Source organism: Blennius ocellaris, assembly GCF_963422515.1.
Source record: "Blennius ocellaris genome assembly, chromosome: 11".
NCBI lineage: Eukaryota > Metazoa > Chordata > Actinopteri > Blenniiformes > Blenniidae > Blennius > Blennius ocellaris.
In genome coordinates this window covers 25,659,121-25,677,723 of record NC_137660.1, presented here as the reverse complement: position 1 = coordinate 25,677,723, position 18,603 = coordinate 25,659,121, and the positions used below count along the sequence as shown (strand labels likewise).

At 41.5% G+C, this 18,603-nt stretch overlaps 1 protein-coding gene across 1 annotated transcript in view; it reads left to right on the top strand.

The window, feature by feature from the left end:
* tmtc2b (transmembrane O-mannosyltransferase targeting cadherins 2b) overlaps positions 1–18,603 on the top strand; it is a 98,064-nt gene that overhangs the window by 62,565 nt on the left and 16,896 nt on the right. The window contains exons 3-8 of the mRNA XM_080504263.1: positions 1,944–2,790; positions 5,032–5,146; positions 5,550–5,635; positions 7,239–7,423; positions 9,360–9,438; positions 12,974–13,095. Of these exons, the coding sequence (XP_080360389.1) occupies positions 1,944–2,790; positions 5,032–5,146; positions 5,550–5,635; positions 7,239–7,423; positions 9,360–9,438; positions 12,974–13,095 (1,434 nt within the window). The remainder of the gene's footprint in view (positions 1–1,943; positions 2,791–5,031; positions 5,147–5,549; positions 5,636–7,238; positions 7,424–9,359; positions 9,439–12,973; positions 13,096–18,603) is intronic.

Sequence of the window (18,603 nt, the reverse complement as noted above, 5' to 3'; positions counted from 1 at the left end):
TTTTTTCTTTAGCATTTAATTTGTTTTGCTTTGTTTGTTCTGCTTCCCCCATGCTGGCGTTACTGAATTATGGTGATTGTTTGGCATCAGCAGTGTTGTGTTTAGTTGCCTAGCTGTGGTATCTTGTTTTCATGTGGAAATTTAACAAAAGGGTTAGAGTAGATTGAACACGGTTGACTGGTTAAAGTGGTTCATCCATTAAGGCCCCGCAAATCATTTGATTGTATGTTTATCATTTAGTGTTACTTACAGGCATGTGATGGTAATTTCTCCTACATCGTACTGTCATCATGTTGCCATACCATGGATTTCCACTGCGAACTGACAATTACAGTTTCTGGGTTTGCTCAATTTACTGAGAAACGGGGCTCTAGATTGAGACGATGACCTTTTCTGGCCACAAATGGATGAACAACTTCTTCAGCCATGGTAAATCCTGGCATATTCTGACGAAGATCAGGTCTCCCCTGAAGGTTTTGACAGAGCTGACCTTATGCTCGTGGTTTTTCCCTTCTTTTGGCCAGTGATATTTTGGAAAGATGGTATGGATGTTGCATTTCAATTTTCACAGTCACAATATTGCACTTTAGCCAGAAACCAGTATTCTTTTATTCAGCATTGTGTTCCGGGAGAACAGAATTCTGTCGTTTGCAGATTATCCTCATGTGGTTGTCATGGTGTCGTCTCTCCTGTGTTTTCAGCATAACCGAGTGTCTCGCAGCAGCTCTTTGCATTAACTGTGATCATTAGCAGACAGCGGCTGTCCCCAGAGGTTACCGAAGCCTCGCCTCAGAGATGCAATCTGTAAATGACAACAGACAGACCAGGAAATCAATAGGAACCCCCACACACACACACATACACACACACACACAAAAAAGCAGTGGCGGTGTGATGTTCATGATCACAGATGAGACGTGCTCCTGCCCTTTGGCATGTGGAACGAGAGAACGTTCACATCCATCATAAAGTAGATAATGTGGGGTTTCGCCCTGGGTTTTAGCTTAACTAATAGCAAGTGACAAAACAGATTCAGAGAGCTGAAACTAAAAGCAGAAAAGCCCAGAGTTTATGTACAGTAATCTATATGTTCCACTTTTGTCAGTCAAAAGTATTTTTCATTTTTGATTTATTTTTTCTGGCGGAGCACAAATTAATACTGCATGACATGACTTGGCAGTGCTTTGCTTTGCTGATATATTTCAAGTCATATTTCCAATATTAACACACAAGAAAGGGCAGTTGGTCCTCACATTAAAACAGGGTCCTGGGATAATATATCCAGTCATTATTCTGCTTTGCCAGCACAGTGTTAAACAACCAAACACTCCATAAATATTTCATAACTTCCTATCCACACATTTGGGAAAGTGTTTAATATCAAGTCTATCTGATGATGAATGGAGTTTATATAGTGGTGTTTGTGTTGATGTCTATGGAGACTGTGGAGTTGGGAAGAGAAAATTATGCATGATGTAAGGTCACCATTATTTAAAAGAATCAATGGATTGATTCAGTGTTAAACTTCTGGTTTCAATAAAAGTTTATAGGGTTCATTTTTTCTGAGTGTTAAATTGTGACGAACTAAACCTATTTGTTCTTGATTCAAAGGATTAAATAAAAAGGTTCTTGAAGATTGAAATCTATGCTCCATTAAACGCAGATCAAAGTTTGTCGTTGGCGGGCCGGGAGTGGTTCAACACGTATTCTGTTCCCGGTGGCATTACACAACTCTACTGTCATGGCCTTGAATTTAACTTTGTAGTCCTTACAGTTGAAGTGATGTCGAATGAGATTTTCCTTTTGATCAATTTCCAGTCTTTAGTCCCCGTCAAAACAAACAGAACGCAGTCAAGAGTCATAAACCATTAAGAAAATGAGTTTGGTGTCCTCATATGCCTTTTTCGTCCTGTGTATGATTCCCTGCTCTTTTTGTTTTTCAGAGGAAGAATATCCACCTGCTGCTGAGCGTGTTTGTGCTGGGAGCCTGGGGAGTCATCCTGCTGGCCTGCCGCTTCTACTGGATGGGCAACAAACCCCCGAACTTCTCAAACTCAGACAACCCAGCAGCAGATTCTCCCTCGCTCCTCGCCAGGACTTTGACTTTTCTCTACCTTCCTGCCGTAAACCTTTGGCTTCTCCTTTGCCCAGACATGCTCAGTTTTGATTGGTCGATGGATGCGTTGCCTCTGATCAGGAGCCTCGCCGACTGCAGGAACGCTCACACGACCGCCTTCTACCTTGGATTGTTGTTGTTGGCTTGGTTCGGTCTGAGGACTCACCCCACGTCCAAGGGGAAGGAGGCTAACGGGAAAGCGCATCATTACACCAACGGAAGAAATGGAAACAGTAATGGACACAATTACCACTCGAACAATCACGAGCACGTCAACAACTCCCACACAGACGGTCACATCGTCGGTGCCCAAAATGGTTTCAAAAAGCACTACGAGAGCAGGACTCCACTGCCCACCACGGAAAACGTTGTGGTGTTCTCTCTTGGCTTGCTGGCTATTCCATTTCTACCTGCCACAAACTTGTTTTTCTACGTGGGATTTGTCATCGCGGAGAGAGTACTGTACATCCCCAGCATGGGCTTTTGCCTGCTGGTTGCGGTGGGGATGAGATCGCTGTACGTCCGACTGCGGCGCAGGTCAACCAGGACAGTTTTGGTTTACTTCAGCGCGACCCTGGTTCTGATTTTTGGTGTCAAGACGGTTTTGAGGAACCGGGACTGGCAGAATGAGGAGATGCTCTACAAGTCAGGGATTTATGTCAATCCTGCTAAAGGTAAGGCTCAACGCAAACAAATTGAATGCAACTGCTCTGCTCTGTATTTTAAAGTGGTATTCGTCATAGTAATGGTATTTAGTTTAAACGCATTGTGTCAACCTCCAGGTAATAAAGTGATGGCTGTACACTCATATTTACTATATTCATCTATGCTCTGGGTGGTAAGCATAAGGCCCGTGGGCCAAATCTGACCCACCAAAAAACCAAGTATATATTAGAATTAGATTTTTATAAATACATTTCATGAGTAGCAGACACAACACAACACTTGAGACCCGAGCTTGTTGCTCAAGCCGTGCTGTCTGGGTGAGTTTGTTAAAAACATGAATAATGCAACAGCTATAGGAGAAGTTTTTATGACATCTCACTGTATTTCGCACCAGGAGGTTTCATTAAAATTGACTGTATGTTGAGATTATAGTAATTTTGGTTTTGGTTTTTTTTAAATGTAGACATTTTAATTATGTAAACTCTCTGCCACAACAAAGCAAAACTTTCTTGTGGAACACGTATTTGCCTGAAGGGCCCTTCACATCCGATATAATGAGAATGAAGCGACTGAGTCTCGGGTGACGATTCGGTTTTGATATAACTTGTACCGTCTCCTCGAGTTTACCGTTATCCTGATTAACTTAACTGTGAACTCATTTGGATTCCTCTGAGCTGCACTTTAAACTGCAGTTTTAAAAGACTAATACATTTCTATCTGATATCGAAATTCCTAAACTCAGCTTTGTATTGCTTTTAAAAGTACAACACAGTTGGATATGCGATCACATATCTTTAAAGAAACTAAATGTCTGTTACAAGGGCACCCTTGAGTAAGTAATATTACATTAAAGGTCATCAGGGCCGAGGTCCCGTCTACCAGGCAGCGGACAAGAAAGAAACGAGGCCGGGATCTCTCAAAACAACAGAAGGACACGTTGGTTTAGCTACAATTTCCCTCTCAGACTCTGCAGTGGAGCTGACGCATGACAGCTGTTTGTGCTGGCAGGCCATTGTCAGCTGAACACTGCAGAAGCAATGTCCCCAAATCACATTCAATAAAAATTAAACGAGATCTGTTAAAGACCCCAGGCACACACACACAGTTGTGGAGCCCATTCATTAACATATACTGTATGCCATTACATTAAGTACAACAACAAAGTCCCAAAACAACCAACAAAGTATATCAAACCCCTCAATAAGTTTCTCTTTGGGTTGGATCCAACAAAAGATGCGAAAAATGCAGTTGTACACACATGTTGTGTTTTCACACATTGCATAGTTTAAAATGTATTTCTTCCAAACATATTTTAATGCATAATTATCACATATGAAACCTCGACCTTCACCTAGCTCACTTATAAACAAGTCTGCACATGAAAATGTATTATTTTTCTTGTGGAGGATTGATTTCTGTTGCCTCAAGGAAGACAGCTCGTTTGCGCATAGAGATTTTGACCCCCACACCACTGATAAATACAAATACATACACAAAAATACACAATTATAAAAAAAATGTATTCTGTTATCCAAGCATGCATATCTGTATGTACAGTTGAATGAAAGAAGGTCGGGTTGTTTCTGTGTCTTCTCTTATTTCAACTAAAAGCAAATATACAAAGTTCAATGAAAATGTTCTAATATTAATTTACTGCACTAGGCCCCATCATTTGTTTGTGCAAATGTGAGATATTTAATATGTCGGGGCATATGTATTATATCTGTTAACAATGAATAAAATGGTTCCTACCCACCTGGAACCATTGTTGGTTTACTCTCAATGAACTTTGAATTATACCTCACTCTCTAAAGTCTGAACAATATGTACAAAAGCTCCTGGCAACCTTATATCACCTGTCAGAGTCAATGCGCTGTACCATTAAACTCTAATGCCATTAGCTGTTCAATAGCACTGTGGTGGTCTCCTTTTCAAGCTCATTCTGATTGGAAAGACTGGTGGTTCATGCTGAAAGCTCCCCTAGTGCTTCATCTCCTTTTATTTTTAACGTACTGTGTGTCCACCAGCTGCAGCAGAACAACAGCCTCTCCCGAGGTGAAAAAGTACTGCGCCCAGGGCGGAAGACAAGCTGCGCACAACAAAGGAAAATCATTCCTTGTCATAGAAATGTTGTCTCCCGCTGGTGTAACTCACAAGTTTTCAAGACTCCGAAACAATTGTTATTCAAGAGACTTGCCCGGAGTTTTATTTTATTCTTTTGATTAACCTCCTCTTTTGTGCCGTGTCAGCATGGGGGAACCTCGGAAATGTCCTGAAGAGCCAAGGGAAGATGGAGAAGGCTGAGCAGGCGTACAGGAACGCTCTTTATTACCGCAGCAACATGGCCGACATGCTGTATAACCTGTGAGTGTCTCTGTGCTTGTTAACTAACCACTCGGATTTAATCTCCCAAAAGTTGTCAACTGGCATTCATATGCAATGAAAGTAATCCTTGACAATCGGACAAGCTCTCCTGTGACACGTGTGTATTGATCAACGCCGCACTCTCGGAGGAAGTGCCTCCTTGTCTTCCGTTCCCCAGAGAGCCGTCTTGTCTGACAGCATTATTAATGGTGCTGTTTTAGTCTGAGCGGAAAACACAAAGCAATCGGCCAATACTCACAGTGTGGTCAAACGTCAGTGCGGTTTCCCCAACCCCCCTTCCTTATCTACTGTTTGAGTTTATTCATCACAGCAACTTAAGGTCTCTTTTATTTTTGGAGAGCTTTGTGAAACCTCTGAACTGTCATTCTTTCCTTCGTTCCAGCGGTTTGCTGCTACAGGAGAGCAACAAGTTCTCAGAAGCACTCCACTACTATAAGCTGGCCATTGGGAGTCGGCCAACGCTGGCTTGTAAGTACAGCTCTTCTTTTTTTTGTCTCGTTTTTTTTATTGACAATCTCCTGCTCTTGTGGCTTGTGGCTGTGCTGTGTCCAAGCAACAGTGAACGCAGGCTGTGGTTATGTGCAGGGAAAGGAATAGGTGGCAAAGGGCAGTGAGTATACGGCTGAATTAAACATTCAGCACAGCTGTGCGACCGGCTTTTCAAAGCCCAGTCATGTCAAGAGATCGAGAAAATGCATGATGTCATTTATTATGAATTCAGGCCACGATGCTCCCGTTGAGTTTATATGTCTCCCTGTTCCTCTCTTTCACCTCTTCGTATCATGAATTTCTTATGATTTTTTTGCCGGGGATGAAGCCTCCCCTCTACCATTTCTCCCATGCTCTATCCCTGATTAATACAAATCGTTTACAATCTTAACTTATCATGCAATAAATTAGCTCCCTATTGTTCCCCGCATCAGCCGCTGACAGATAAAACAGGCGATCTTAAATGTCTCTTCTTTTCTTTCCTCGGATTAATTATACACCTAATCAAGATCACGGTTAGACTAGAAAATTCCCATTCAGCATGCAATTATCCAATCCGTTCTAGTCGATAACAAGGTTAATTAATTACCCCAAAGTAGCAGACGTTTTAAAGCCAGAATGGAAATGTGACGGCGAAAGCATTTTTTTTCCCCAAGGTTACACCATTAGTCACTGCCTGATTGGGAGCTAACTGGGGAAAACGGCAGCTTTTCCTTTAAATATACACAATGAAGCATTATTGGTTTGTTATTTAATCTTTTGCATGTAGAAATCAATTTAAAAAGCTCTTTTATGTATTTTTTTTCATTTATTTCTTTTGGGTTGCAACACATTTCACTGCAGCTCATTACAATGCAGAAAGGCCTACACTTGAGCAATAATTGAATACAATACTGGGGAAAAAAGATGGATGATGAATAGAAAGTTGCGACTTTTCTAAGATAAACTAATTCAAAGGTATGATAAAATAAGATATTTTGTTGAAAACGACTTTGATTCTCATCCTGTCTTCATTGACTTAATCATACGTCAACACCCTTATGAAGCGCTTTCAAGATTGATCCGCTTTATCGGGGTAATTTATTCCAACGGGCAGACTTGATCGGGAGTTGTTTAGATGAAAAGGTCCACAGAGACTAATTACTCCCCGGCTCCATATTGATCATTGCCTGTTGTCTCCAACCACTCAAGGAAAAGTTTAACAAGCATCCATGTAACCCGGGGGATGCATTCAAATGTCACACATGCATACAGTGAAGCTTGGAAATGATCAGCGGGGGTTTATTCTTCCTCCCCAGAGGTGTGGATCATATGAAAATAATTTTTTAAATCTTCACATTATATATGCTTTTGTTATGTCCACATCATGGGAGTGAATCGAGTGTTGCGGCATAGTAAACGGAAACATTACATTATGGTGCATCACTGCAGGACACTGCTCGACACCCAATGTCTTATCTGTTAACTTGCAAAATCAACACTTTATTCCTTCAAAAACCAAATGTCATTACACTCAGTCTCTGGCAAATGAAGCGTTTCCATGCTCAATTCTAAGCAGCGCATTTTGTGTCTCTCACTGCAGCGGCCTACTTGAACACAGGCATCATCTTGATGAATCAGGGTCATCTGGACGAGGCCAAGCGTACCTTCCTGACCTGCGCCGATATCCCAGATGAGAACCTGAAGGACCCCCACGCCCACAAGAGCTCCGTCGCCAGCTGCCTCTATAATCTGGGCAAGCTGCTCCACGAACAGGGACAGCAGGAGGTAAGGCGCTGGAAATATTGCACAATATGATTTGTTTAATTAATATCCTACGACTGTTACGACCAGTGTGTTAATGTGGAATATGATCATTTACACACCGAAACTTTTTACTGAATGTTTACCTCTTTAATGGATTCTTTAAGCGATATCCAACATTTTTTACTCGTTACTGGTAGATGTCCAAACTACACTTTTCACACATACAGCTACTCCAGGATTATTTAGACGTGACCAGGGCTCCTTAAAACGAAACCAGGACACAAATTCTTTAAACTCAACTCGGGGCTGTTTGAAACACCTGGAGTGAGTCTTTATACTTCAGGGGTCTTTCCACTTGGCTTGACTTCTTTAAACTTCATTCAAGTTCTTTCAGCCATCACCACAGTTCCTCTATAATCTGTTAAAATAAAGCTTTATCCTTAAAAGTAGTGAATTTGACAAAGACTTCTAATAAATACAAGACCATTCATAGTTTTTCTTTCTGTACAAGTGCCTTGAGATGACTGTTTTATTTGGCGCTATACAAGTAAATTAAATTGAATTGACATTTGCTCTCCCAAATGGTTGAAAGGCAGGTTTAAAGCGAAACACAACTTTGGCCCTAAAGGCCTGCTGCTGTCATGTGTATTTTAGAGAGAGAGAAAGACAGCATTAACTTGTGTTTGTACTCCATTTGCTCATGAGGGACTTTTAACTGTTGATCTCATTCAGGGTGTCATAACAGTAAGCATACAGGTTTATTGCTGGGACACATTCGGATGAGCTGTCAGCGCTCGCTGATTTAATCAGTCAGTATTAAAGTATATCGTCAACTGCAAACACTCCTCTGCAGTTGGTTCCCACATGGGGAGTGCAGTTTTACACCTGTATTACACATCTACAAGCTAATGACAATCACAAGCTGAGATAATCTACAAAATGCAAAACATCCAGGCCAATGTTTTATCACGCAGATCAAAAATAACAAGCTCACCGAAACTTTAGTAATTGCAGCTGCAATATCAATAGTGATGGCAATCAGTCAGTTGCCGTTAAAAGCAGCAGTGTTTGAGTCATGCATTGAAACACTGATTTAAGCTTCTTGAGCACACCTCCCCTATGGTCCCATATTGATGTATTGTGAATTTCCACTCACACATTTTGTCTAAAACAATATTCCCACTGCTACAGTGAGTGTTGAAAATGTGCCCTTTTGAGTAATGTGCATGCTGGAAAACGTTTAAAGAGATTAAATGCAGGCGAAGTCGTCAAGCAGCCTTTTGGGGACATTGAGAGAAGGCTTCACTTTTAAATGGACACGTTCCAAAATTGCTCCTGTCATAGGGGACAGAGTGTTTGTGCAGATAATCCTCAGGCAGTTCCTAACAAATCCACTCTCGTCCGTGGCCAACGAAGACCCACGGTGCTGGTGAAAGCGCTGCATTTCCAACGCTGCACATCGATATTGTACATAAGTACTGTGATGCTGGTGATTCAATCAGGAAAGCAGCAGCGGCGCTGCAGATTCAATAAAGGTCCTTATAAATTGTTGGCCTGGTGGAGAAACGGAGCAATCCCACTTCCTCTGACCTCTTAACCACAACATTTGCTTGAGCAATAAGGAGGAATCAGGTCCTTCTACCATTTAAACTCCGAGAGGCTCTGTGGTGAATTGCCGGACCTACACACTATGCATGCCGGAGTCAATAAGTGACACTGCTCTAGTCATCTTAACAAGCGTGACGCTGAGGATAGACTCTTTGTGCTGGGCTCTGTATGAACCAGCCTCCCAGCGACCCCCAATTCCACGCTGCGTATTCACATTGTCAGGACCCCGGCTGCATGGGAGGAATGACGAGTTACCCCAGAGCCGGTTCCTCTGGCGGGGTCTCTCCACTTGCTAATGCAAACATCCCCCACCTTCTCTCTCTCTCTCTTTTTTTTTTGTCATTCACAGGAGGCCCTCTCCGTGTTTAAAGAAGCAATACAGAAAATGCCAAGACAATTTGCACCACAGAGCCTCTACAACATGATGGGTAAGAGCTACTTTTGTTCAGCACCATAAAGGCTGTGGGAGGGGAAAAACTAACAGTGAAACTGAGGGTAAATGGTTAATCTTGGGGTATTTTTTGTTGAACTGGCAGATATTCATCAAACTTTTGTTATTTTGCTCCAGTTCCCCGCTTGGAACCTTTTAAGATTAAAAAAAAAAAAAAAAAAAACGGGGGTGGGGGGGTTCTTGTGGATAAACATGGTTTTAGCAGGAATTTACTCACTGCATGTTAAGCCAGTGTTTACAGCTTTATTAGGACTGAACTGAGTTGAGAAAAAATGTGGGCCAAAACTTTTCAAGTAAACTCAATTTGGGGTTTTTTGTCTTTGTTTCTTTTTTGTTGTTGTTTTGTTTTGTTGCTTGCTCAAAAATTGTGCTGGCGCTAAACATTTCTATGAACATTTTGCCATCTAAAACCTAAAAATTTCAGCAACTGGACAGTTACGTTCAATCACGTTGTCATCGGACATCAAGCAAAATTGAGCTCTTAAAACCCGAGTCAAGTTTAAAACATTGAATGACAAAGTGATGAAAATGCAAAGAAAAAAAAGCATTAAAAGCATAAACAGCCATATTTAGTGGCTTTGGGAGAAAGCTGAAAAAAGGAAACAAGGGAAATTATGCAAACGTCACACAGAACGGCCTCCTGAACCTGAAGAACCATCAGTCAACTGAACGAGAACAAAGCCAACCAGTAAGATTTATCCAAAAGATTGCTTCATGAATATAAAGTAGAGTAAACCGAACACGGCTGCAAGAGGATCGAGACGGCAATGGGATATTTATTTTCACATTTTGTATCAATTTATTTTTGCAGAAACCTTGTTTGAGGGAAGTAATTTGGCTCCACGGTGTCAACACTGTTTTGACTCGACAGCAGTAAACTTTCCTGTATCTTGCTGAACAGCCCTAATTTGCTCCTCACTACTAGAACAACTCAGCTTGTTGTATTCCAGCTGTAGAACAGCTGCTTTCGGGCTCATTATTTCTGCGTACTTCACTGATTTTTTTTTTTTTTCAGCTGTTTTTCCTCAGCCTCTTTCTCTCTTACACACACACATACACATACCTCCTCACACTCAGTCGTGCGTACTGGGACATTTGTATTTCAGACTTGGGAGTGCCAAGGCTTTGCTTATAAGTTGGCAAAATGCACTTTGACAGAGCTCCTGAGATTATGTCAAAATGTTGATGAAAGCTCCAGGCAGCGTTAAGGAGCTGCACTGCGTCTGCAGCCGAGGCTCCCAGCCAGAGATCTGTGATTTCTGCAAGCTTAGTGTTGTTTCCTCGCTGAACTTGATCTGCACATTTGGCACACCTGCCCATATCTATTTTCACTTTCACTCACCGTGCTGCGCTCGTGCTGTTTGTCAGGCGCCAAGGAGCAGGAGCTTTCATCAGACGCGGACCTGGGTGGTAATCTGCACCCTGCTGGTCTCGCTCCAACACTCTCTGGTGGGCCGAGGAATGTTCCACTCCGAGGAGCCCGTTTCAGCCGCTGGGGTTCAATGTCACTTCTAATTGCACGTTGATGTCCGTGCTAATCTCACACAGGGCCCTGCTGCCAGCGCGCGACTCGGGTGTTTGTGTTGCTTTTAAACCTTTTAAAATTAATGAGGTCATGTCAAAACAGACCAGTGCGCACATTTTTTTTTTTTTTAAGAGGTTTTTTTCTTTCCCTAACTTTTTTATTATTTCATTCAAATTGTCTATGTTGTGATTGTAGTCATTTTCCGTTGTAATTGCTTGGTTTTGTGAAAATATAGACGTTTGCATCGCGACAAAAAAAACAAACTTAGGGCACTGTTTTACCGGTACAGTCCACTAATGATAAAATTGGACTGTATGTGACCTCTGTTTACAAAAGTGTTTGACACCCCTGCTCTCGACAGCATGATATAACATGTGGGATTGTAGATTCTCATCTCATTATTTATCTGCATTTATACGAGTTTCAGCACCTGCATTATACAGAAGCTCAACACAAGTCATAAGCAAAGAACCACGCCAGTGAAAAAGATTTAGGAAAAAGTACTGCTCATCCTACAAAGTTTATCCAAGCAAAAAAAGTTGCTTTGTGTGTGGAGAGTGCATAAAATTCAAAAACTGCCAGAGAGCAGAGACTTAGAACTCTGCACTCACATACTGGTCTCCACATTATGATCACTTTAATCCCTCACAAGATCCACCACCTGCTCCATGTTGAAATCTGAAGTTATCTCAGAAACACGGGCAAAAGTACTCACTTAATGCACATTGCTGACAATTTAAAAGCCTTAAATTCAAAATGAGTCTGTTGGCCTGAAATGAAGGATTCGCGTCAAAGGGATAATCTGAAAGGTCTTACCAACCCCGGCCTAAATTTCTTCAAGTATTCAGAGGGTTTTGAACATATTTACACTGTCTTTTGGCAATAAATTGCATCAATTTATCCTGTTTTGCAACGCTTGTCTGCCCCCACTTTAAGGGAAATTCTTCATTTCTTGTCATTTCTGCCCAGTTGTTTAAAAATATGATCACTTTATATATAAAACAATATTAAAATGTAGGAGGAATTTTAAGCCTTGCCATTGTGGCTATGTGAAAATAGACTATAGATGATGTCAAATCTAGTAAAATCAAGGCTGCACTTAATCAGAAACATCACTTCAACGGAAATAAAGCTTGTGTATCCTGATGTAAAACATATTTAAGGATGTTTTACAAACACACGTATCAAAAGGTCTTACATCTGGAGCTTTGTTATCGATAAAGGGTAAGTCCTGAATATCATTAAGAGGTTTCATTACACATCGTTATCACTCATTGAAACTGTTTTCGCAAAATTAAGAACGTGTCGATAAGGCATATGTCACCTGTTGCTTCTCACCGTGTTTTCAGGAAATAGATTAGTGCTAATCCCCACTGAATTAAGTTTTCAGTCTGCTCCAGTCTAAACAACCTGTAAGGTCATTTCATAATCCCTAAATCTTAATGTAGATTGCAATTTATACCATATGACAAGCGAACTTTCATTGAGCGGGATACGTTTGCACTTTCCCTCGAAGTACATTACCTTGTTGATATTAACTGTGTTGTGTTATCAGCTGATCTTGTCAGAATTTTTGCAATAACATGAGGATTATCGGAGGGCCTGGAAGGAGAGGTCATTGTTTTTTCAGGTGTTTGGTGGGCAGAGATCCAGATCTGGCTGTGGGGGAGGTATCAGATGACGTCTGACTGATCAGGGAGAGAGTCTGAATTATCTAGGAGTACTTCCAAGCCACAGGCAGAATTTGTTTTAATTTGTAACAATGATTTTTACTCATAATTTAAAATGAAATCCTCCTCGTGACAGGGTCGGGGTCAAGAATGTCGAAGTTTGTGCATTTTACAATTTGTAAAAGTCACTTCATGGGAGTTTCTGCGATGTTTGTTGCTCCAGTTTGTAGCGTCATTGCTAACCTGTCATGAAAATGAAACCTCCTCGATGTGTTGGCCCTCCTGCAATTTGACCCATCGTCCATCTGATCCCACAGGAGAGGCCTACATGAGACTAAACAAGCTGACTGAAGCCGAACACTGGTACCGAGAGTCCCTGAGAGCCAAGCCGGACCATATTCCTGCACACCTCACTTATGGCAAACTCCTGGCCATGACAGTAAGTGTCATCCTCTTTTCTTTAGTCTTACATCTTAAGATTTTACACTCTTGTTATCTTCTGATTGAAAAGTAAGTTGTTATGATAATTGAATGCATTTAATGATCGAGGAAGTGGAAAATATGGCATACAGCAGGGCCGTCAGACCTGCAACCAGAACACGAGATGATCTAAGTGTAAACATTACAGTGAACACGTGTTGTGTAATTTTACAATAATAAAAGCTCAACAACTTACTTTATCATCCACCATGGGAGATTATGGCAAACAGAAAGCAGACAATCACAACTACAGGCAATCAATGAAGCTTACATGTATGTAGTGGGACTGCAGGCTGGAACTGGGGTACCCGGAGAAAGCGCATGCAAACGCAGGGAGAAAGGCCAGGATTTGAACCCACAACCTTCTCCAAACGAGGAGAAAAATGCTCAGCGCCACGTCATGGATTAATTTTGAAGTGTACTACTTATACTACCTATTTTACACTAGGAAAGACAATTTAGGAATTGCCATCAGTTTCCTGGTCCCGACCTGATTAAGATCAAACCAAGCAGGATGGAAATTCTGAACCAAAATTAGTTTATCCCCTGGAATATAGGCTTCTTTCAGGCAAAAAACTTTATTCAGCTAAATACATATATCGCACAAAAAAACGGAATCAAATCAAATGTCTTGTTTTCCTCTTCGCTACCTTCTAACATGATTTCTTCTCAAAAACAATGAAAAGAAATGAAAAGGCACCTCCAGGTCTTTCTTGCTCTTCCCCAGTTTTTCGTACTTTTCTCTTCATCATGATTTCCTGCTTTAGCCTGTGAAGTTTTGCCAATCCACATGACCTTTACCTATGATAAGTTTTCATACTTACTCAGCTAATCTTTGCTGAAGGGAGAGTCACACACATGCCATTCCAGGTTTTTATTGGCTCAGATCATTTAAAGTGACAGAAGATTTGCCTCCCTGAAACATTTTCTGTCTGTGTTGTTTCCTCATTTTCGTCCTCAATTTAATTTTTCCATTTCCAAAGGCCAGTCATATGCGCTCTGCAGCTTTGTATTTAAAGGGTTTAATTTTTTCCGGGAGTCAGTTAATGAATAGTGTGTGAGCTTAAAAAAAAAAAAATCATAAAAACATAGAAGGCAGCTGTAAAAGAAAGATGAAAGAAGGCGGTTTTGGTGTGAAATGTTGACCCTCCTAACATTGTGGCTCAGGTATTTGCATTTCTATGCATTCAATTTAGATGTTTAGCGACATTTTAAACAATGGAAAATGCAGAAAGATGAAGAGTATCTTGACATACACGCTATGCCAACTTTTTTAAGTAAACAGCTTCATGAGCCTTTTAAGATGGTCATGACAGCAATTTAGTTCGAGAAATTCTTCTGAAGAAACACTGACAAGAAACAATTGTGCATCTGTCCTCCATTTCCTGTGTCTGTAGAGCAAAGCAGCCTTTTAGGGTCACGTACTGAAAAACTGAGAGGAGGGCCATCCAGAGGCAGGAGCACTTTCCAAAATCCAATTTATGAGAAAGCGGTTATGTGGCGGGGTCGTACAGTCGTCCATCACAGATCAGATTTAGATAGGCATATCTGGGATGGAGCTGATCGAGGAGACCGGTTGGAGTTGAAACTGATCATCCAAACGGAAATAAACATCTCATACGAGGAAGGTCAAAAAAAGGGCGGAGGCCTTCTTTTCATTTTGACTCCCTTCTCTCCCACCGTCTGAGCCCTAATGAAAGGACGTAAACGTGTTCAAAAGCCCGAGGCAGTGGGATCTGCCTTCCCACAGAAAGGGTAGACTCTTCCTGGCCCCGTCCCATCTCATTTCCATCATGGAAACCGAGTCCTTTCAAGTTTCTTTCATTTATAGTCTTCTCTAAATCAGGATTTGGTCTGTATCCTCACTGATAGTTGTAGAGCTTTTACTGGCACACCTATTTTTTTTCCAGAATTTTCTTACAATTATGGTCTAATGTTGTGTCGGTGCAGATTCAGCCTATGCTGGAAGTAGTTGACATTTGTGGAAATTAACTTTGAGAAGCACAATACCCTTTTTAAAAAAAATATATATATATATATATCTCCATGTTTAAATAGACTGCTACTGCCAGTTGGAAACGGATAGCTTGGCTTGGAGGAAAATCCACCTACCAGGGCCTCCGAGGATGGCTAATTAGCACATTACATCTTGGCTGTTAAATCCACACAAACTGACGTGCTAAAGATGACACGTTTCAATAATACTTGCCTGCCATTGCCAGCAGTCACTGAACCCGGGATCAAAAAATAGTTTCACCATCACTACAAAAACCCAAACTGCCAGAGCCGTGGAGTTTTGGCTCAGCATCCATCCATGTTCTGCAAAGCATTATCTAAGTCAGAGTTGTTTTCTCTGAAGCGGATCCTGGCTAATAATGGACGAAGGCACAGTACAAATTGGAGATTTTGCCAGCTTATGACACTGCAAAAACACAGAGAGACCAACAATGAAATTAGGCCATTTTTCCACATTTTAAAGTGAAAGCGCAAAGATTTTGTCACGTTTTAAGGATCCGTTTACATGGCAACAGTACTTGGATCCACTGGAAAAAAAACTTCTTGGGAACACGGCGGAAATGCTGCTACTGTGCACACGCACTACGGATGTAGTAAATAGTTTGTCTGCACATGTGCAGGAAGCCAAACAATAAAAACAATGTCTGCCTCCACATAAAGGGGGGGGGGGGGGGGGGCATGCAAACTCCACACTCCAACTGCTCACCACGACAGCACTGTGCAGCTCTGGCTCAGTATTATCATCACGTAGTTGGACGGGGGTAATTCATCCTATGCCCAAATCAAATTGAGCTCCAGCGCCACACTAGATTGATTTTCCATCCGGCGCTCTGACGGATTGTCATCTGAAAGTACAGGTCTGGCGTCTGGCAGCATGGATAAAAGTTGCTGGTTAAACTGATATGAACTCCTGTCATTAAAAAAAAAAAAAATCAGGAAAAACAAAGTGAGAAGGCAAAGTGGCTACAGGACATCCAAAAAAATGAAGTGAAACCAAATCTTGTCAGTAAGAACCGTCTTGGGGAATCATACAGTTCTTTAGAGGAGAGTTAAGACTCAATGAAATGGACTCGGGGAAGAATTTAGTGGGCCGTGAAGAGAAACTCATTTTATTTAAGAAAGCGTTATTGATTTTGGAGGAGAGAGTTTAAACCTGCAGGGAAGACTCTCAGTAGATCTGTGATCATGATGGATGTTTGAGGTGTTTTAAAGCAAATAATATCAAGAAAGAAGAGAAGCGAGCTGCTGCACAGCTTCCATATGACAAACATTTCAAAGAGAGCTACTTTTTAAAAATGTTTTGAATAAAAACGAGACTTGGTACCAGTGACTTGCTGTTGTTGCAGCGATGGCCTCTGCATGATGACAACAGCATTTAAGTGTGATCAAAAGCAGGGCGGGAAGTCGACTCGTCTTCTATCATCCCCTCCCCGCACGCTCCCTGTGGCATTACAGTGACTGATGAAGACACTTCAGATGCTGTCAGGGGTTTTCAGGTTCACATCCCCGCGGGAGAGTTGGAGGAGCTGCGCGATAAGGCTTGGCAGCAGGGTCAGAGAAGGGTGAGAGGTGGACGGTAGAGCGAACCAGATAGCCGAGGCGGGGAGGGGGGAAAAAGTTGTTGCAATTTGTGAGCGAAGGCAGGACGAAATAAGAAAGGAGGAGAAGAGTAAATCACACAGATAAGTATTGCCTTCCTGCAGCGCCGACCCATCCACGTCTCCTCGTTAAACCCTGGGGGAGCTGGATGCGTTTCAGACTGTCTGGTCAGGGATGTCCACAGCCACATGCGATGCTTGTAATATTGGATTCAGCCATTCACTCATTTCCTTCGCTAATATGATGCAGGCCTCATTCATAATCAACCTGGCACCCACAGAGCCGGAGCTACATCTGCAGTTTGTCTGATGCTATCAGGAGATTTGAGGTGTGAGGCACACTGGAGACAGCTCAACATGTGTGTGCGTCAAAAGGGAGGATACACCACTCACACAACGAAGCTGACGAGAACAAGAAGTGAGTCTACTTCTGAGAAAGAATCTTTCCAAATACTGTCTGTGGTAGTGGCCCCAATTCAACAAGGGACGGGTGCCTCCACATCATGACAGTGACAGCATAGAGTGCGCATTCATGTCACATGCTATTCTTGTTTTCTTTTTATATTTATATATATGTTCTGTCAATCCATCGTCACCATTTGAGGTGACGATGGATGAAAGCAGGGTACTCAGTCGACAGATCACCAGGACAAACCAGGTTTTTAATGAAACCCTGTGGTACAAAATACAGTCGAATATCCCAACATTTTCTTACAACTGTTGCTTTATGCATGTTGTTACAATCCACCCTGACAGCATGGCTTTGAGGCTAATGCGAGTTTGCGTTTCAGCCGGGCTATCATAACAGTAACTCAAACATGTAAAAGGTAGGAATAACAGAGGCATCAGTAACAAGCCAGACTGCAAAAAGATAGATTGAATGTAAGATATAGTTGGATTTGATTCCATCTAATAATCTAAATTTAGGATAACAAAAAATTTGTTTTTATCAAGAATAATAAACGGTGTAAATGACGATTAAGAAAAAAATTCTATTTCAGCCACAATTTCAGCCAACTGTTGGAGGCTTCTAGATTTAACACGTTATTTCACCTCTCACGCAAAAACTATATGCTCTCATGCTGTGTATATGTATCCCTTTTCCACACCTCGAGGACATAGATTGACAAGCCTGAGAAAGAAAGAGAGAAATATCTGATAAATTAAGTTTGACTATCGCTAAACCTGATCCATATCCACGCCTGAAGCTGTATACAACCTTTCCTTAAACAAAAGAAGACGACTGAATGAAGAAAAATATACTTTCCCCTTCCTTTTCTCAGCACAACTGTTCAGAAGACGTGATGTATGTAGCTCACATTGGATTAGAAGCATTACCGTGATTTATCTTTGCAAAGTTAACGAATCATTACAAGAAAATTAAACATTGTTGGTTGAGTTTTGTGATCATGATTAAAGTCAAAAATGAGTTATAAACCTCAGCAAAATGTTAAGATGAAGGTTATTGTACAAGTGGGGTATTAGAGAGCAAAAAGGTGTAACAAACTGCATCTCAGAGGACAAATGAACACTTTTTAAAATCCTCCTAGATTAATGACAAATTAGTTACTTTTCACGTTTTCAGAGTTGAAACTAACAACTGCCATATCCCTCACTCCGGACATGGGCTCCATTCACACATAAATCTTCCGTCCGCAAGTTGCTGCTGCTCATTTCAGCGTGTGAAAGCTTAATTCCGAGGTCTGCCAAGCCCGCCATTGGCCTCTGTTATTATAAAAGCAGCTGGCCCTCAAACGTACACATTCCTACATCTGCAAGTAGGAGTGTAAAAACACACAGAAGTGACGCTTTTCAGACGGTAACTGTGATCGCGACTTGGACACCGTCAGCTC